Source organism: Camelus ferus, chromosome 2, assembly GCF_009834535.1.
Source record: "Camelus ferus isolate YT-003-E chromosome 2, BCGSAC_Cfer_1.0, whole genome shotgun sequence".
NCBI lineage: Eukaryota > Metazoa > Chordata > Mammalia > Artiodactyla > Camelidae > Camelus > Camelus ferus.
Genome location: NC_045697.1, coordinates 18,758,153 through 18,780,473, shown reverse-complemented (window position 1 = coordinate 18,780,473; position 22,321 = coordinate 18,758,153). Strand labels below are relative to the sequence as shown.

Here is a 22,321-nt window from a genome sequence, read left to right as displayed (position 1 = left end):
ATAAGTTAAAATATAGGCAAGTAGTTACTCTGGCTTTTTCATCATTTTTTCTTCACTCTTGGGAGTCTCGAAGCTTAGATTCTTTGAGCTTTCTTTAACTGGGGTTTTAGACTGACCAGACTATTGCCAAATAACAGAAAGAAACTGAAAACAGAGGCAACCATAATAAAAGATAACCATTAAATCACCCACTTTAACTTGGATAAGCCACTATAGCTTTGTATTTTTAATAATGATTAACAAACTGGAATCTTATCTGGACTTAGGTGTAATTTTGAGTAGCTCTCCCCCTTCTGTTATCCCCACTGAGCCTCAGCTATTCACTGTAGTATTAACTTAGACAGGAGGGAAGGGGGCAGGGCACAACCATTAAAGAATGACACAGCAACTGCGGACAGGACATAAATTGGTTAGAACCAAGACGGTGGGAGAGTCAACCCCCAGTAGACCTTGAGGCCCAAGATGGCAGAAGATTCGACTTCCAGTAAACCTTGAGCTTCATTATGCACCCATTGTATTATACCAGCATGGGAAACGGCATACCCACAGGTGCCATGACATTTCCAAGGCTAACCATTCAGGCCAAAAAGTGGGTGGTGGCCCAATTCCTGGGAATCCCCACCCCTTCCCCAAAGCAGCTGGAATAATTCTCCCACTTGCTAGCATATGAAGTTACTGAGCCCTAGCCACCTCCACACCTCATGGCCAATCCCACTTTCCTAGGTTGACCCCATGCTCTAAGGCTGCCTCTCGCCTCATGAGATGGCACGAATTCTGTCCATGGAATGTGTGTCTCCTAAGCTGCTCTCCCTTCTGAGTGAGACAGGCCACATTCTATGGAACGTGTGTCTACTAGGACCTCTCGTGCTCTCACCCTTGGAGACAGCCCACACTGTCTATGGAGTATTTATCTGCCTGAATAAATCTACTTTCACTCTACTATGGCTCACTCTTAAATTCTTTCCTGCGCGAAGCCAAGGACCCTCAATTGATAGGGCACGTCCCCAGGAACTCGCCTGGGACCTGGGACATGGCCATCCTCTCCCGTCCCATTTTCCTGCAACAAAATGACATAGTGACTTTTAAAATTCCTAGCAAGGAGTTTTTTGCATAGTACTTGGAACCTAATGGGTTGTTAGAAATGAAGAATAAATGAGTTAATAAATGAATCCAATTGTATGAAAATGGATCTTAAAAAATCCAGAGGGGAAAAAAGCAACACTGCCACTTGGCAGCTATACAATGAACATCTGTTTAGTCATAGTTCCATTAGATCCAGCCCAGGCTCACTCACTAATGGTAAAAGAGATAATCCAGGGCAAAGTTAAGATTACAAAGTTTGTGTTCTTTTGGCATCTTTAGGTTCTCTAGTTCTTCTCCATCCTTAAGCCATGCTGTAGATAATTAACACTCAAACACGACACGGAAGGCCATGAAAATTAGAGGAAAAAAACCCTGAAATTAAGAATTACAGACCCAGGAGTTCTAATCTTGCCTCCCTCAATTCCTAACTACAGTGAAACTGAGCATATTTAAAATCTCTGATTTTGTTTCCTCACTCACAGAATGGGGATTACAGCATGCCTACTCTACAAGATTACTCTGAGGGCATCTCCAGAACAATGTCTAGCTCACGACTGATAAAGGGAAGCGATTTCTTCTTCAGATTCACTATGAAGTGCAGGGCTAGCCTTCTAGACTCATCTCAGGTAATGAGGGTACTGACTTGTTCTGTTTTGCTTAGGGGGAAAAAAAGACAATCTCCTAAATACACACAATTCCATTAATGGAAAAAACAAAACAAAACAAACAGAAACAAACTCCTGAATTTCCAGTATCAACTTCATACAAAAAGGGACCTCTATCCTGATCTGGTTTCTATGTCCCAAACTGTAGATGCCAACTTCTTCCCATACTTAACTCTAAATATATGATTGTTTTATTAGTAAAGTAAGATAAAATAAGCAGAAACTTAGTAAACTTGAATAACTAAAAAGGAAAACTTGGTTTGAGTCCTAAATACTGTTTTCACCTGTTTATCCTCTTTGAGGATAAAATTATCTAGAAAGTTTCACGTTCTTTTCAGCTCAGATTTAGAGGTCTCTGAGGAAGATACTACTCAAATTTCTTCTAGCACATAAATCATTGTATATACTACATTTCCCTTCTCTTATGCATATGCTGAGATTTCCTTTATTTCCCAAACTCTAAAATTCCATTCATTCCTTTCAACCCAACACCCAAGCCTGAGTTTCCATTCCTTCTCCCACTTCAGTTTTGGTCTTTCTAGCCAATCCAAAAAATATCTTTCATCTTCCCCCATAAGCAACATTTGTCCACAAAATGCTTATCGCAAAAATGCTATCTGAAGACAAAGACGTGAGAAACTCAACAAGAAAATTCCAGGAACCAAGTGAGAAAACAAGTAACAAAAGCCCACAATTATACTCCAAAAAAGCTGAAACTTGAAAGATATTATGACAAATATTAAACATACACAGCCCTGTTATAACTGAATTTGACTAGTCTGATGTAGAGGTAATTTCTGTGGTGTCACATTCATGTGGAATGAGTACCAGCTCAGCCTTGCTGGTTTTCTTCATCTGAACAGGCACAGGGTCATGGTGGAGAAAGCTGGGAGGATTTTTCTTTACAATCACCCCATAATTCAATTTAGGGGGCTGTTTAGCCTTTTCCTTTTAAAATGGTACTTTGGGGTCACCTTTCTTTATAGAACTACATTTTCCACCAAAAGGAAAGCTACTTTTTGTATGAGCTAACATATCACAGAAATACTTAGGGACCATCGTGCAGCCCAAAATAAAAATTATGGATTATTTCATTTTGTGAAATCAGAGATCCTGCCATAGGACCTTTACTAAATAAGCCACAATTTACTTTGTTCTGCCTCTTCAGTAGAGACAAATCCTCTAATTTTCATTTTGTACTTGCAAATTAAGCCAAGAATAGAAACCACAGTCTTACTTGCATAATAATACATCGTTTGCAAATTCTTGTGATAGTTATTATTAGCTATTAATTAAATATCCACCAGAAAAACAATAATCTTACCTTTTCTCGTTTCCATATGACTTCTGTGCAACTTTTGCGTGAAGAATAAGTACTGTTTGATCCCCTCGCTCTTTTAAATAATTTCGCATAGCTTCCCTAAAATAAAATATAAACATTACTATTACAAGGGTAAGGTTTAGAATGTTACCAATCTCTGCAATGAGAAGAATGCTTAAGAATATTTTCCAAACAAGCAAATCTAAAAAGGAAAATAAAGCAAAATAATTTCATAAACTAAATTTAAAGATGATACAATGGGGAAATAAATACTGCTCATCTTCAACTCTATACTTTGTTCTTTAAAAGAACTGTCCCTCACTCTTGGAATTTATGATGTAACTCAATTAAACCACAGTTACAACTTACAGAATAACTAGAATCACTGTGTACATTGTTACTTTGGCTTTAAACTGTTTATAAAATTAATAACATACAATATTTTTGTATTTAATAATCTAATTTAATACCACCACCTCTTCCCTGCCCCTCTCAGCTATTAGAATGAGTGTTTTTCACTGAATACAAAGCCAAAAGAAATCATTATGTCATCCAAATTTATTATTATATGTTCTTAAAACAACCTTCCATAAGGACTAAGGGCTATCATTTATATATAAACACATAATTACCCTCAAAGATATTGTTAAACATATAAAATTTAATAAAAGCTAATACAAATTAGTGAAAAATTGAATTAAATTTTGGAAAAAAAATACATTACTTTAAATACAAAATACTCCAACTACCTATTTATTATGCAAATACTGTATAAGAAGTTCAGTGTCCTAAATATATTTATTCACCCAATTATTTTGCTAAGTAATACAAGAGTATAAAGAACACAAGGTCTACATAGATTAAACTTTCACATTTCTGAATTAACTGCATTCCAATTCTTGAGATATTTTATACATTACAAAATCAAAGACAAAGTGCTTCAAAGACAATCATCAAGAAACCTCTTTTAATAAATTGAATGCTATTTTATTTATAGTATAAATAAAAGACAAATGTGTAAGGGGATGGCTGTACAACAGGAGTTATTAAATGTGGCGAATTCTAGCTTTGTAGCAGCTAGAAACTAAGTGGCCTGGGGCAAATCGCTCAACCTCATCCAGCTTCAGTTTCAGTATCTGATAATAACAGTGATGCTGACATATACAGAGCGGTTGTGAGTGGGGATTAAGTGAGATAACCTGGATGACAGCGCTTATGTTTACTGACTGAAAACCTGCTGGCTTAAGGCAGGACAGGTAGCACTGGGTTCCAACAGATTTGAGAATAATCCCTACCACTGAGAAAGAGCTCAAAGTCCAGTAAAGACAATAAAAAATGTTTGGAAAACAAACTGAAATGAAATACATGAGCCAAACAAAAGTATGACAAAAAGCTCCAACAGGGGATGCTTATGTAAAGGAAGAGAGGGGTGATAAAGGACCACTTCCCAGGAAAATTTTCTTAGAAGAGCCGACTACTAGAAGAAAGAGGACTAGACACAGGGAGTGGGAGGGAAGAGCATGGCATTCCAGGGCCTGGGAGTAGCATGAAGAGGCAAGAATGACCCTGCACATCTGGGTACAGGGAGAGACTCAGGCTGAGTACAAGGCAGCCCAACAACACAACAGCAGCTGAGGTTTCTTGAGTGTTTACTACATGCCAGTCCCTGAACTAAGCCCTTCACATGCATTATTTCATTTAATCCCCATAATCCAAAAAGATAAGTATTGTTAACACCATGCTGAATGTCTTGCAATTAATAAATAAATGCTAGTCAGGAAGTTGAAACAAATTCTCTAAGACTGGAAAGTAAGCCACGGCAACGAATAAAACTGACCAGCTGGGTAGTCACATTGTGAAAGGCCTGTCAAACGCCTCAAAAATCTGACATTTGTAAACTTACATAGTATGTATAAAAGTTTAAGCCAATTCAAATACCACCCTATGACAGATGATGATAAAAGTGGTTAGCAGGTAATAAAAATTTTTAAGGGACCTAGAAAAAACTTAAAATGTTAAAATAAAAAAAAATCCATCTCTTTGAGAATTGGTTAAAGATCATCATTTAATTTGATCTCAACTCCATTATAGAAAAACACCATGCCGTGGAACGTGGATTTTCAATCTACACAAATGGCAAGCAGAGATTTTTTTTTTTAACATACAGTTAATTTTCCTTTTTAGTTAATTCTAGTAGTGGAACAGAGAAAGGGTTTTAGAAAGCATAGAGAAAAGACAAACTTGAAAAAAGACTGACACTAAGAAAGAGGTAATGGAAGACAATACAAAAGAAGAGTCTGCAAGTCTTTTCTTATGGGAGAAGGGTACACTGATAGGTTCTGTTTGACAAATGTCAACCCTGAAGGGCCCTGAACTCCACACTGGAAGTGTTCAATAGGTCGTTGAAAATAACCACCTGTAGTTCCAGAGAGGGATCTGGACTGGAAAAGTGGGGTTCACTGGTATATAGTTCACAAACGAAGCCACGGAAGTGAATGAAATCTCCCAGAAAGAAAACACAGTGACAGGAGAGTTAAGAAAATGCATAAAAGGAAATGAAGAAGAACCAGTAGGGGCAGAACTGAGACCGCGTATTAGATGCTATGGAAGAGGCAACCTCAAAAGAGGGGAACCATCAAAAGGTGAGATGCTGCAGAGGTGAAGGTCACTTTAGAGCAAGTCTAACAGATACTAGCTAATAGAAAGCCTTACAAACTATTTGAAATGGGAGGCCATTTGATGTTTAACGGGTTTAAGAAAAAAAAAAGCTGTAAGTACAATTTGGAGACACCCTCTAGGGAGTGGAGAAAGAAACTGACTGCGAACAAATAAAATGACTAAAAATCAGTACTGAAGGACTAGCTACTGCTGGAATCCATAAATAATAGTGCAGATTCCCACTACCATTCCTAGAGTGGGACTGGAAATAGCATACTCTCAAATCTGCTGGGCACTGGACAAGACGCGTAGCCTGGAGAGGATAATGGTAAGGGATTTGAGGGGTTGCTAGGTCAGGTGAACAACCAGAGAGTTCAGGGTGGGTGAGAAAACAAAAGCAAAGCTAGGAGAAAGCCAGTATTTTGACAGAACTAGCACAGAAGTCCAGTTGCTGGCATAAAAGGTGAAAAGTGGCTATATACTTGAAAAAAATTTTTTAAAGAAGTAATTTCAAATCTACTTCCCCACACTAAATTCTATTTGCATTTATAGTCTCTCTTACGTCATTTAGCAATTACTTGATACGTTTCACATCTTTTTACATTGTCTTCCCAAACAGTATGGAAAAGCTTTAAGACATACTATTAGGTGTATTTTAGAAAGGAAGGAGGGGTTAAATAACTTTCCCAAAATGATACTGAAGTTCCAGGACTCAGAATTAGTCTAGCTCTTGTGGACAAAATTACACCATCATATATTTTGCACTGGCTACGAGCACAGCTTTGGTACAAAACAGACAGGGGTCTGAATTTTAACTCCTGTCACTAAGCCTGAGTCTTCTCATCTGTTAAAAAACGAAGACAGTAATAGTTCATAGTGTGAAAAATACTTTAAATTAAGTAACTCTAAGTAACCCTACTACTGAGTGTCAGTAAACTCTATTATTATTTTCTTAGAACGGCTGCAGGAGGGAGAGGGAAGAAGGGGCCAGAGGAATTCCACTGAAGTTTGAGAGCAAACTTGAAAAAGACCTGGAGGCAAGTGATCAGGCATCTTACCTGACTTGCAAGGCACACATTCTGCAGACATAATAGGTATGCTGCACTTTTACCCATTTTCCCATTAAAGATTTACTGAGAGCCTATTACACCCCAGGCACTAATTACTGTGCTAGTCGCTTGTATTGGAAGTAACTTCACAGTAACGTACATGACAAAAGAGTTCAGGTCCCAAGGTGTTTACGATGAATACAAGATGACAGCTCAAGTTTTCCTTGTCCTTTCCCTTTATATTTATAATACAAGTTCTTGAAAAAGCAACTTGAACTTTAAGTAATCATTAATAACAGTTGTCCTGTAATAGTAATTTGCCAAATAGCTTCTTTCAACAAGAAAAAAAACTGTTAGTAGAACATGAAACATTAAAATTATGTTCTCTGGCAATTAAAGGCTGATAGCTTCATTCTGCATCTTAAGGAGCTTTTTTTTTTTTAAATTTTTTAAAGGCAATATACTCAAAAGAAACACAAGTAGTAAAGCCTATGGACTGACAGCCCGTGTGCTTTTCATTCAAAGTACGGTTTCCGTTTCGGCACTGTGGACGTACTGGGCAGAACAATTCTTCGTTGTGAGGGGCTGTCCTGTGCACTGCAGGGTGTCTGTCAACATCTCTAACTTCTACCCATTAGAAGCCAATAGCACCTTTGGAGTTGTGACAGCCAAAAACGTCTCCAGATACTGCCAAATGTCGGGGGGTGAGGGGAGGTACTTGGGTTGAAAACCAATGGATCAAAGAAAACCAAACATATTCCAACAATAAGATAAGAAAATCACACAATGTCTTTTAAGGAAAGAATGAGGGAGATTTTACCACTGGAAAACATAACGTAGGTGCTATGAGAATCTCACCAGTAGAATTACTACTTTGTATACCTCCATTGTTAAAAACCAGTACTGACAAAGCTAAAATTCATAATTTGTTAAAACAGTTCCTAACAGGTTTTGAAGTGTATTCTTTATTATTATTCCTTATAAAATATTCATTCTGAATGAGTCAATTAAAAATTATCTGAAGAACACAATGGAGCAACTATTTCTGAAAGTTTCCTTACTTAAAACATGAAAACTTTAATGTTTACAAAGTGGAAATTTTAATTTTGTCAATGTTTTTACTAACATGAAATCATGGCAATTGTCATCCTAGTTTGACATGTTTAAACTATCATCCTCTTGGTCAAATTTTTGGCTGTGTTTTCTTTGATAAATTTCAAAATTTTTAATACTGCAAACAAAATTCACAAAAAGAATGTTCTTTTGATGTTAACCCCCATTCTTCTGAAAATAGATCCTCTAACTTTCTTACCACACTTACATACACCACCGTGATTGTGCCAACGGTGAACAAGTGGTTTAAACCAGAAGTAGGTGTGTGAGTGTGTGTGCGTGTGCGTGTGCATGTTTGTGTGTGTTGGGGGCTTGGGGGGAGGCATTTGAGCTGGCAGCTAAACATAGCGAGCCCCAAGTACTCAAGGAGAGAAATGGTCCACAAAGATGGGAAACCCAGCCATCCTTACCAACAGCATTAGTCCCTGTACTTCTCAAGTTGGATTTTTGTCACTTGTCAAACCCAGATAATAAAGGTTCCAACACGAACTGTCTTCTAGTAAAGGAACCTATTTTGTTGTATCAAGTGTTTCCAAAGTAACTGCACACACGCACCCCACCTGCAAACATTTCAGAGAGCTGCAGAGTATGCTTTGAGAAACAGTACTATAGGCCACAGGTCACAAGCAAGCCGGCAGCCTGTTTCTGTACTTTTTAGAAGCTAAGAATGCCTTTTACATTTTTAAAGGGTTGCAACAGAGACAGCATCTGGATCTCAAAGCCTAAAATATGTACTACTTGGCTCTTTTTATAGAAACATTTGCTGATCCCTCCATAAGCAATAAAAACTGAAACGATTTTAAAAGAAAAGCTGCAAAATAAAAGACATTCTAAAATTGTTTATTCAATTAAGTACATCACATGGCTGATATTTAATAAAGTTTTGTGATTTTTTTTTTAAACTCTTCATCAAAATTGGACTTGGAGACAGCTGAGAGTTCAGGAGGCTCAGCCGGACTCTTCTCACTTCTTCAGAATGCTGCCAAAAGGCATTCCAGACTTACATGCGACCACCACCACCACCGCCCGTCCCCCCACATAAACGCCAAACTCATGGAGCTGCTCTCATTCTGTCAGATTCCGGCAGTTAAGTCTTCTTTATTATCTCAGACAACATTTCTCAAGGTAACTTCCACAATAGTTATGATTGGCAATTAAGATGTTCCCTTCAAAGTTTTAGAGAACCAGCTCAAATAAAGTGAAACCAACTGCAGGACTACTCAGTCTTAAACCTTGAAGAGAGAGTATCTGTATACAGTATTCCCAACTGTTAAACTAGACCAAGATTTGTTTTTCCCCCAAGCAGAGAAAACACTTCTCAAAACTGCATGCTACGAATAGGAAAGAAGAGATTCAAAATAAAATTTAAAAAAAAAAGGATCTTACTCAAAGACAATGGAATCTCCAAAGCAATACAGGAAATACAGAAATATTTACAAAATAAATAAAACCCATGCTGAGGTGGACAACAAGAGGTTATGGTTATTTCTTAACTATTACCTTAGGAGGTTATTACTTACTTTGGGGCAATCTGCAAAGCAAGCCAAGAAACAGCTTCAGAAACTGAGTTTTTCCACAGTCTGAACAGGGCAGTAACGGAGGCATGTACAGGTACAATGATAAAAGAGAGGTGTGGCAGTGAGACTGACAGGGGATGGGGCTTCAAAACGTGTTAGACCGAGTGATGGAGAAAAGGTTTTCTGAGCAGAGAAAACAACATAAAATTGTTCCAGCAATCCTTAAAGAAATGAACCCTGTGAATGAAGTCCCAGTACTAAATAAATTCAAGCAAAAGCATGAGTTAGTAGGTATCAGTCTGGAGTGTTAGAGGGGAAGAAAGTTAATACTCAAGCCTTTGAAGGTTGCTTACAACGCAAGGGTCTCCAAGATTCAAGTTCTAACTTTTTGGCTATTGACAACAGGACCAAGTCACTTAGTACAATGGTGTGTTATGCTGAATAACATCTATGGTTTTTTTTAAAGCATGTGGTACAGGCCTGCTGCAGTCATAACTTCAGAGCACAGACCTGTTCTTACATGAGGAATGAGCACACTCACTGTGATCTGTCCAGCATGCCTGGAGACTTGACACCTAACTGCGTTGACAGCTAGTGTTTTCACTGATGACATCAGGCCCTAAATGATAAAATGAGAAGTCTCCACAATAAAAGAACAGTCGTTTCTATACCTCAGTATAAGATCTGGTTATTCTGTGTTGGTTTTTAATCCACAGTGAAGTCATTTACACCTGTGTACCACATTAAGGGGACTATTTCAAGAGGATGGGATGCCCCTGAGAGTTACCAACTCCTACTATCTGTATTTCTGAAAGAATGTAACACTTAAAAAAGGCGAAACGCTGAATAGTACACAGTGTTAACTACTCTTAATCAAAAATTTAAATGCTGTGCTTTTCGAACACTACCTAAAATATTGTCCCCTATATAACAACACACTTTTCAATATTGCATAATTTTGGAAGATGGGAGTTAGGATATGATAGGTAGGTTTAAAAGTTTGTTTTTTTAAAAGGGAAACTGAATGAAACTGCCCACTCCTCATATACCTCAATGAAAGTGGATATAAAATTCCTTTTAAGATATTTAAGACTAAAGTTTTTGTAACAGGGAAAACTCTTTAAAGAAGAAATGGGAAAATATGGTGAAAAAGAGCCAGATGGGAACTAAATTTGCTATACTATCAAAAGGGGAAACTCTGATTTTTAACTTTGGGATCAAGGTTAGGTCTTTATCACAGAACTGGGAATCGATTTTGTATTCCAGTCTTCTTTTCTATCCAAACTGTTTAGGTAAATAGTTTTGATAATTAAGAATAAAAATCTGTAAGTCTGCCCTCTTTGAGAGGTTTAAACAGAAATGAACGTTATCTAAATTCTCTTTTAGAAGATATACTAATTTCTTTTCAGGTATTTGGGGGGAGAGGGGTGATCAAGATAGTGCTTTTAGTACTTTTAATTTTTCAAATTGAAGTAGGAAGCAACCCAAACAACCACTGCCAGATGACTGAATAAAGAAGTTGTGGTGTACACACACACACACACACACACACTCTCTCTCTCTCTCTCTTTCTCAATGGAATACTACTCAGCCATTAAAAAGAATGAAATATGCCATTTGCAGCAACATGGATTGGCCTAGAGATCATCATATTGAGTGAAGTCAGACAAAGAAAGACAAATAGCATATGATATCACTTATATGTGGGATCTTCTGCACTTATTTTCAAGTATACAGTTTGGTGAGTTTGGGCATCTATATACACCATCACCACAGTCTAGAAAGACAGTCATCATTCCTAAGTTTCCCTTCTGCCTCCCCACCAAACACCAAGAAACCACAGATCTGCTTTGTTACATCAGTTTGCATTTTCTATTTTATATAAATGGAATCATATAGTATGTATTTTTTCTTGACTTCTTTAGAAAATTGAACACAATTATCCTAAGATTCATCTACATTGTTGCATGTATCAACAGTTCATTCTTTTTCACTGCTGAATAGAAACTCAGTGTAGTGAATACACAATTTGTTGATCCATTTACCTGTTCTGGATTATGCTGTGTGGCTATTATGACTAACACTTCCTTTTCAATCTTTGCATTAACACATATTTTCCTTTTTCTTAACTAAATATGTAAGAATGGAATGGCTAGGCCATATGGTCGGGGAACGTTTAACTTCTTAGGTGCCAAGTTACTTTCCTAAGTTGTTGGACTATCTTACATGCCCACCACTGTATGACAGTATTCGTTATTCCTAACAGGTATATGTAGGCAGGCAGACCTCATTTTATTGTGTGGCACTGTACTGCGCTTCACAGATACTGTGGGGTTTGTTTTTTTTTAAATTGAAGGTCTGTGGCAACTATGCACCAAACAAGTCTATCGGCGCCATATTTCCAATGCATTATTTTTTAAGTTTTTTCTTTTGGACATAAGGCCACAACATCTTAGACACGATGCTATTATAATATAGTATAAATGTAACTTTTATATGCCCTGGCAAACAACAAAATTTGTGTAACTTGCCTGATTTGCAATATTCACTTTTTCACAGTAGTCTGGAATTGAACATACATTATCTCCAAGGTATGCCTGTAGTGGTATTTCACTGTAGTCTTAATTTGCATTTCTCTAATGGTCATTTACCTTATGTATATATTATTTGGAGAAGTCTCTGTTCAAATCATTTTCCCATTTAAAAATGGGTTATTTCCTTATTATTGACTTTTGAGAGTTCTTTCCATAATCTGGTTATAAACACTTTGTTTCTAATTTTGATGAAGTTAAGTTTTACATTTAGGTCTATTTTGATCTAATTTTTGCATACGGTTCTAGGTATGAATCATAGTTATCAAAATAACTATGTTATTTAAGTGGTACGAGCATATGGATATCCAATTACTCCAGAATCCTTTGTTAAAAATCCTTTATCTAACTTTATTGCCTTTGACCTCGATTGAAAACCTTCTCTCAAGAACAACTTCTGACCACCATTCTGTTACAATGATCTACTTGGTTGTCTTTAAGCCAGTACCATCCATGATTAATGTACCTATCTAAGGAGTTTTGAAATCAGGTAGTAAGTTCTTACCGTCCTTTTTCAAGGTTGTTCTGGCTATACTAGGTCATTTACATTTCCATTATAAATTTTAGAAACAGCTTGTCAACTGTTACAAGAAAAGCCCACTGAAATTTTGATTGGGATTACATTGAATCCATAGACAAATTTGGGAAGAACTGACCTCTTAACAATATTGAGTCTTCTGCCCAAAGAACATTTACTTAGGACTTCTGAGCAGTGTTTTGTACTTTCTAGTATATAGTTTTTGCACATCTTGTATCAGATTTTTTCCTAAGAATTACATACTTTTTGAAGCTACTATAAGTGGTAGTTTTTAAAATTTCAATTTCCCACTGTTCATGACAAGTATAAAAAATAATTCATTTTTGTATATTTTATACATTGGTCATGTAGCCTACCACCTTGCTAAACTCATTTATTAGTTTTAATACTTTTTTTTTTAAAGATTCCATAGAATTTTCTGTGCAGAAAATCATGACATCTACAAATAAAGAATGATTTACCTCTTTCCAGTTTGGCTGCCTTTCCTTTCTTTTTCTGGCCTTACTGTACTAATTAGAACCTCAAGTACGTTAAATGGAAGTGGTTAAGAGTGGACGCTCTTGCATTGTTCCTGATCTTAAGGGAAAATTAGTATGGTGTGACATTTTGTTCATAGGTATCCTTTATCAGAATGAGGAAATTCCCTTCTATTCCTAGTTTGATGAAAATTATAATCAAGAATGAATGTCAAAAGTTTTTTCTAAATGCAATGAGATGACCATATTATTTTCCTTTTTTTGTTCTATAAATAGATTAAAATGACACACTGGCATCCATTTCTGAGATAAAGCTCATTTGGTCATGATGTTCTATTATCCCTTTAATATATTGTTGGATTCATTTTGAAAAACTATTAAGACTTCTTACAACTGTGCTCATAAGGATATCAGTCTACAGTTTTATTTTCTTTTAATGTCTTTGTTCTAGTAACAGGGCATTGCTGTCCTAACAAAATGAACCAGGAAATATTTCTGCTCTCCAGTTTTCTGGAAGGATATCTATAGAACTGGCATAATTTATTTCTCACATATCTGGTAGAATTCAACAATGAAATCATCTGAGCCTCAAGTTTTCTATGTAGGAAGGTTTACAATTACAAGTTCAATTTATTTGGATATAAGACTATTCAGGTTATCTCTTTCTTCTTGAGTAAGCTTTGGTGGTTTGCCAGTTTCGAGGAATTTGTGCATTTCTTCAAAAGTTGTTGAGTTTATTGGCAGAAAGTTATTTCTAATATTTGCTTGTTATCCTTTAAATATCTATAGAATCTGCAGTGACATCACCTTTCTCATTCTTGATACTAGTAATCTGTACAGAATTAGATTTCTATTTGCTATGATTATCCTTTTGCTTGAAGGATTTCTTTAACATTTCTTGTAGCTCAGACTTGTTTGTGAATAATTCTTTTTCAGTTTCTTATACCTAAAAAAGGTCTTTATTTTGCCTTTGCTGGGTACAGAATTCTAACTTGTCATATTTTCCCCTTGAGTACTTTAAAGCTCTTATTCCACTGTCTTCTCCCCAGCAGGGTTTCAGATGAAAAGTCTGTCATCCTTGTCTTTGTTCCTTTGTATATATCTCTTTCCTCTGTTGCTTTTTACATTTTCTCTTTATCATTGACTTTAAGCAATTTGATGATGATGTGGTTTAAAACAACAATAGTTTTTACACTTAGAGTTCATTGAGCTTCTTGGAACCATGGTTTTATAGTTTCTACCAAATTTAGAAAATTTTCAGCCATTTATATCTTCATATATTCTTTCAGTCATACCTTTCCCTTCAATGACTCCAATTACATGTATATTAGTCCATTTGAATGTAATCCACACCTCATGATGATCTCTTTTTCCAGACATCTTCTTCATTTTGGAGTTCCTATTGCTATGTCTTCAAGTTCATTAATCTCTTCTTTAACAGCATATATCTGTAATTAATACCATCAAGTGTCTTTTTTCCATTTAAATAGTTTTCTTCTCTAGAAATTTGATTTGGTTCTTCCCTTTTTAATCTTCCATGTCCTCTATTTAACTTGTTCACTCTTTCCTTTGGCTTGAGGATCTGCAATTAAAGTCTATAAACCAAATCTGATCCACTGACTATTTTAGAAATAAAGTTATTCTCCAATATACAGACATCTCCATTGGTTTACACATTATCTATGGCTGCTTTTGTGCTGCAACAGAGTTGGGTAGTTACAACAGAGGCTATTTGGGCCACAAAAACTAAAATATTTACCATCTTACCCTTCAAGAAAAAGTCTGCACACTCATATAGAAGACAAATAAATGTAACTGTTTTAACATCTTTGTCTACTTCTATCATGTGTCATTTCTCAGTTGGTTTTAATTGACTGATTTTTCTCATTATGAATCGCATTTTCCTGCTTTTTAGGACTGATGTATTCTAACCAGATGTTAAGACAATGGATTTTACTATCTTTTTGAGTGTTAGTTATTTTTCTATTTCTTTAAATATTCTTGAGCTTTGTTTTGGTACACAATTAAGTTATTTGAAGAGTTTGATCCTTTCAATTTTGCTTTTAAGTTTTGTTAGGTGAAACCAGAGGAGCATTTAGTCTAGTTTTAATTTTGCACCATAACTGAAACAAAACCCTTCTGAATACTCTAGTGAATTAATGTGAATTATGAGACTTTTTCCACTCTGGCTACTAAGAACAGGCATAACTCATAGCATTGAGGAAGCTCAAGGAATTCTTTCCTCTGATTCTTGAACTTGTTGTTACCCACAAAGGTTGATCACCTGCTGATCAATACTCAACTCAAGACTAGAGAGGACCTTCTACATATTTCTGAAACTATGCACAGCTCTTTCCTCTTCAGTTCTCTGCCCTAAGAATGCTGGCCACTTTAGCCGCCCTACATTCCCAGCTGCATTTCCACAACACAAGGTGCTTACTAGGCTCCACCTGGATTCCCCCTCCCTACCTCCTGTCCTGGAAACTTTCTCCAGGCACTGAGCTGGGGCAACTGCAAGGCTCACCTCATTTGTTTCCTGTCTCTCAAGGATCACTGTCCTCTCTTGCCTGTCGTCCAATATCTTGAAAACCGCTGTTTCATATATTTTTTCCAGGTTTTTAGTTGTTTCAGGCCGAAGAGTAATTCCGGTCCCTGTTACTCCATCTTGGCCAGAAGCAGAAGTCCTAAAAGCTACTAAAATTTTCCAAACAGGGAAAACTGCTTGAAGGGTAAATGGAAAATCATGATAAAGTAGATGGGACCTAACTATATTATTGTATATATTTAAGGGGAAAAAATTCCCTTGTATGATATTTATTATCATCATATTGATTGCTATTTTTATAGAAGTATCCATTAAAGTCATTTATTCATCAAAATATATTTTATTGTTAGCAGTCACTTGAACCTATTGCTGTTGGTAACAAAATAAAAATAATTATCTATTAAATTTTAAATTTCAAAATGCCTATACATGTGAATTAAGCAATTCCAGTTTAATTTCTTCAAGATATATAAAAACAAGTAACTGAAAATACATTTACATGGATCTGTGAGATAAGTTATATTTTCCTAGCCGACTTGATCAGAAATATTTACAAAACGCCTTAAAATTTTTTTTAAATTTTTATGTAATTTCAGACATACAGAAGTTACAGAAATAGTACAAAAAATTCCTACTCCCCATTTCTCCAAGACTCTCCAAATGTTAACATTTTACCATATTTGCATCTTATGTATTTAAAACCATTTAAGAGCACATTGTAGACATTAAGCCTTTTTACCTAAAATACTTGTGTTTATTTCCTAAAAACAAAGATATTTTCTTATACAATCACAATGTAATTATCACTGATATACCTTTATCTACAGATTTTATTCAAATGTTTCCAACTGTCCCTCTAATGTCCTTTCCCCAATAAAGGGAAATGGTGTTGAGAAACTATTACCCTCAAGCCAGAAAGGCTACCAGTCTGTTTTGTTGTTTTTAAATTAAATTAAGTTGAGCTGGAACAGGGACACCCTATTCATTTACATATTGTCTATGGCTGATTTAGGGATACAAGAACAGAGCTGAAAAGTCACAACAAACTCAATGTGGCCCTCAAAACCTAACACGTTGATTCTCTGGTCCGTTACAGAAAACATTTGCCAACTTCACTTTTAGGGTACAAGTAAAATTTGTTACTGGCACAGATTTAGTTGAATTTGTCATGTTTAACTTAGCTTTTTGGTCTCCTTTACTCCGGTATTCCGCAGTCTTTTGCTGTTTATTTTACAGAATGCCCTTCCATTTGTGTCTGTCTGATGTCTCCTTATGCTTAGATTTAGTTTATGCATTTCGGGCAAGAACACCACAAAAGTGATATTATGTCCTCAGGATGCATGTGACATTTATCTTTCCTTTGTTAATGATGTTAATTCAGATCACTTAATTGAGATGGTATCTGCCAGGTTTCTTCACTGTCATGTTACTATTTTTCACTTTATAATTAACGCTTACTTCATGAGGATATGCTTAGACACTATAAAAATACTTTGTTTCTCATCAGACTTTAAACCAGTAGTTTAAACATTCACCAATGATTTTTGTCTCAAACAATTATCACTGTAGTGGTTGCCAAAGTGTGGTTTCCTAGTTCCATCATTCCTTCTACATTTATTAGGTGGAATTCTTCCGTAAAGAAAAGCTATCTCTTCTCCTCCATTTATTGAATCATTTATTTAACTTAGTGCAGATTTCCAAACTGTCATTTTATTTTGAGTTTTAATCCATTACTGTCATTATTTTTTTAACTGAAGTATAGCTGATTTACAAAATGTTGATTAGATTCTGATGCACAGCAAAGTGATTCAGTTATATCATACCTGTGTGTGTATATATATATTCTTTTTCAGATTCTTTTTCATTATAGTTTATTACAAAATATTGAATATAGTTCTCTGTGCTATACAATAGGACCTTGTTGTTCATATATTTTATATAGAGTAGTTTGCATTTGCTAATCCCAAGCTCCTAATTTATACCTCCCACTCCTACCTTTCCCCTTTGGTAACCATAAGTTTGTTTTCTGTATCTGTGACATTACTATCATTATTTATTTTGATGACCAAAGTGCCCATGATTTGTGTGTCCTTCTGGTATGTCCCTCATCATTCTTTGAGGGAAACAGCTTTTCTAATAATAGCAATAATGTGGAAATAACCCAAGTGGCCATCAATGTGAAGTGTCAAATAAAGAGCAGTGTGAAGACAATGGAAAACTATGGAGACATTAAAAACAAGGCATGAGATCTATAGTTCACAGAACAATGACAGAGTATGATACCAGATTCAAAAAGGAAAAGGTATGTTTATATATGCATACAATTTTCTTGAAAGAGTCTAACAATGCAGGATAGCATTAAGTCTAGGACTGTAACTGTAGAACTGAATGTCTTACTTTTTATTTTACAATCACTGCTAGAAATTTAACAAATCATGTTTAAGACTAATAGTTTTAAATTTAATATTTGTAATTAAAATGTATACTGTAAAATTATATAATTAGAACACAGTAAAATATTTAGTCTCATTAAAAATGGATAAAACCTTTAAAAATTTTTTTCTAAAAGCATTTAAGTATCTTTCAAGTCCCATCTGTAATCAACAAATTGTGATTAGCTAAATGACGTTAAGACAGAAGAAGCTATCTTTACATTCTAGCCCTTGTTATATTTACTATAATACTCAATATTAATTCTTGAAAGGTTTCATTTTCCCCTTTGAACTGTATCCTCTTGCCCGGTTTTTGTGGGAAGGAAAAGGGGAGACGTGGAGGAGGGAGAATGGGAATAAGCTTCTATGATCCAAATACCATTATTTGAATAATTCTTTTCAAGAACATCTAATACAGTTTCCAAAATAACAGGATCTAACACTTTAATGAAATGTTTGAGTGAAAGACTAATATAATGCTTACCTAGTAAGTCGTTTAGGTGGAGGCCGCTCACCAAATTTTCTGGAAAAAAATAAGAAAAAGAAAATTTAATAGGCTGTATGACGCACTCCACAGTAAGCTTTTCAGGTACCATGAAATCTCATTGATTTATATGTCAACCTACTGAAGACTAGTGTAAAAAGAAATCCTCTAATAAATACCTATACCCAGTAATAACAAAATATATACTCTAAATAAAATTGTTCCTAAGTAGAGTGGATATAGAATACTTTACAAAAACCAAGAAGTTTAAGACAATCTTTAAATTACTTCTTCATGTATAAATTTAAGAGCAGAGTTATTCTTTTTAAAGAGAAGCAAATTGGGGTCTAGCCAGAATCTACCTAAAGGCTTAAAGTGGTGAAAATTTTAGAGAGAGAAACAGTTAACAAATGAGATAAAACTTTTCAATGAGCATCATAACGCCACTGCCCTCTGCAGTAGCTAATAACTCCAACCATCAAGCACCCTTTGGGATCCAACACAGAATTTTAACATAGGTTTATCACATGACTAGGAGATCCACTGCACTCAAAATTGAAGTCCAAATTTTGTTTTTTGGTTCTCTGAAATACTTTCAAAATTAGATTAACAACAATGTTGATTAAAATATCTGTCCATATCCTTTTTTTAAATATCCATTAGGTGAATTTAACAACCATATAGCATGCTTGTGCAACATCACTCCTACCCCCATAGAAAACAGGAGGAATGGAACACAGCCATTTGCCTGCTAGGCTTGAACAGCATTTCAAAATGATACATTGTTCTATCTAGGCACCAACCTAAGGCTAGAAATTTTATAAATGTTGAGATTAAACTGCTTCTTCCGTATATAATAAAGCATCTCCAATAATTGTTGTGTGCAATCTCAATCCTCTCTTTAATGCACACGCATCACATTCCTGTTTATCTCATTAAAACTAATGGTTACTGTATGTATTAGAATGGGGGAAGAATAAGAAATTGTTTTTTTGAGAAAATTTATGGAAGCATTTAGTTCATCATGAACTAAATTCTAATTATTTAATAAAATTCATATAGGTCTACATATTTAAAACTGTCAAGTTATACCAAGATACTATATGTATCCTACACTTATCAAGATTCATTTTCCTCTACTAATCTGATGCACAACACACAAAACTTCAAGAATTATCTACTACAGAAAGAAGGTCTATCTTTAAACATAAGTGACTGAAGAAAATTCATGATGTAGTATTTATTATGCAATCAAAATAACCACTTTTCAAAAGCAGAAGTAACAACAGTCAGCTATCAATTACTCAGAGGCTGATTATAATTCAAAGATTAAGTTGCCTCTCCCTTTTGCAGTAAGGGATGGTGAGACAGGCTGATACAAATTTTTTATCTTTACCTGTAATCTGTTTTTAAAACAAGATATCTACTGACATATGTGTTAACAACTAAATCAGAAACAAAATTGGATGAACGAAGTTTAGACCACTCTTCTGTAAGACACATTTCATAATAGGTGCATGGTATACTTAACAATGCAAAAAAATAAATAAATAGATCCTTAAGTACCCTAGGGACACTTCTGATTTTATGAAATACTGAGTTAATTCCTTATTGTAACAAAGAGCCACTGCTATCCAATCTATCGTTTTGATATTGCAGGTTGTCAATCTCATTTGAGTCAACAGGTTTCTCAAATTTTATGCACACTGTGTAACGCAGTTTAAAAAAAAAATTTTAGGGGGGCGAGGGGTAGTTAGGTTTACTTATTTATTTATCTTCAGAAGAGGTACTGGGATTGAACCCGGGACCTTGTGTATGCCAAGCATGAGCTCTACCACTTGAGCTATACCCTCCCCTCCAAAGCATAGTTTTGATTAAATGTAATAACCAATCCTGTTATATGTTTAAAGGAAAAAAAGCTATGATTCTGGCCTTTCTTAAAAAATAACAAGCAAAAGTTAGTTTATATAAAGTTGATTATACCCATGTCCTTCTCTTCTTGTTATATTCTGTACAGTTTTCCCTCAGGTTGGGATTGCTGAACAAAAAACACAAAGCCTATGAGCCACCTTACTTAGGAATGCTCATACAACACTGTAGCTCAAGAAAACTTACATTATCCAAAGTATATGTCTTAGGTATAATTTTAAGCTAGCAAATTCATTTTACTTTAGTTCGCTAGCTTTCCTTTTCTAAGTTAACAATGATCTTCTATTCAAAATAGAAATAGCTAGGGAAAATGTTCATTATTCATTCAGTAATTCTATTTCATATACCTGGCAGTGTGAGGATTTTTAAAAAGTTGCCATCAATCATTAAACATAGTAGTTCCTACCTATAAATAGTACTGAGGTTCCCACATATCTGCCAATCCATTAGAATTTTCAAGTAAGTTTTAAAAATTAACCTATAATGGAAAAGAATCTGAAGAAGAATATACTCTCTCTCATACACAAAAACACTGAATCACTTTACTGTACACTTGAAACTAATACACTGTAAATCAATTATATTTCAATAAAATTTTTTTTAAAAAACCTGCATACACTTTACTTAACTTCTTTTTGCTCATGGTGGAGATGCAATATTGTTTTCTCCCACAACGGATACATTTCCTTCTATATTAACCACATCTGTTAAGGAAGTATATATGACCACAAATATATTAAGGACAAACACGATAAAGGTTATCAGAACTTCACCATCCTAACACCTTTTCTAGTTAACAGAGTCTTCACACAAGAAAACCAGGTCAAAAATCAAAAGATGGGGTGCAGAAAGACAAGAAAAAAATTTTAAATATAAATAATTTAGTAATTATACTGCTAGAATATCATCTAGTAACAATATTAAAATTTCGATTTTAAAAGCATGGAGCCAGCTAGAAAAGCAAGCTCAAGTCATGTGGGAAACTATTCTGCACTTGGGTGTAGAACTAAAAGTAATTTCCTCTGTTTTTCTGTATTTCACCAATTTTCTGCTTAATGCAGAAATGAAACTAAAATAAATTAAGATGATACACTGGTGCACTATTTGCAGGAAAAAAGTAGAAAAGAAAGCATGAACAAACCACTCATAATTAAACCAAATTTTACATCGAATCTGCTGTAAATAGTATATAAATTTTATATCGTTCAAAAAAGTACTGGAATTTTTGAACCATGATTTACGATAGTGAAACGAAAAAGCATTTTGATCAGGGAAAAATAAGGAAACTTGATTTATACCCTCAAGAATCCATACCTGGTCATTCCACCAGTAGAAGGAAACATAGGTGATACATGTTGTCACTATATTCTATGATAACATGTAATGTGAAACATAAAGCAAATGGTACTAGGAAGCTGTTTAGTAATTTACTCACAAAAAATAGAAGAGGTTAATTAGAAAGTTACACATCATGTTGTGTGTCCTTGTCTCCAGATTCATTCATTCACCTAGTACAGACCAAGTATAGGTACTTGGTATACAACAGTGAACAAGAGACACAAAATCCATGCCCTTAATGGAACTTACAGGCTGTTAGGACAAATGGACGACACCACTATGTTCAAAGATGTTCATCCATATAATTTATAAACACAAAAATTTTAGAAACAAGTATACTTATTGAACATGACTGAAGAGATAAATATCTGGCCAATTAAAGATATATTTCAAGTAAATGTAACTTTACTTCTAAAAGCATATTCATTCTATATCTATGGCAGGAAACAGCCTATGTATTAACTCACAAAACGTTGAGCAAGACATGTCATCTTTCATCACACTTCAATTGCTAGTTCTGAACCTACTGGTACCTTAAGAACCACATTTAATAAATAGCAATAATGCTCAAAACTTATCAAG

At 35.0% G+C, this 22,321-nt stretch overlaps 1 protein-coding gene across 6 annotated transcripts in view; it reads right to left on the bottom strand.

Annotated features, from left to right (window-relative positions):
• RBPJ (recombination signal binding protein for immunoglobulin kappa J region) overlaps positions 1–22,321 on the bottom strand; it is a 203,255-nt gene that overhangs the window by 23,511 nt on the left and 157,423 nt on the right. For 5 of the 6 annotated variants that reach the window (XM_014562195.2, XM_014562198.2, XM_032495256.1 and 2 more), the window contains 2 exons: positions 18,473–18,511; positions 3,073–3,168 (listed from right to left, as the gene is read on the bottom strand). In XM_014562195.2, coding sequence (XP_014417681.1) covers positions 3,073–3,168; positions 18,473–18,511 — 135 coding nt within the window. Of the gene's footprint in view, positions 1–3,072; positions 3,169–15,535; positions 15,706–18,472; positions 18,512–22,321 lie in introns of those variants that run through there. The other variant, XM_014562199.2, reaches the window with a different exon arrangement.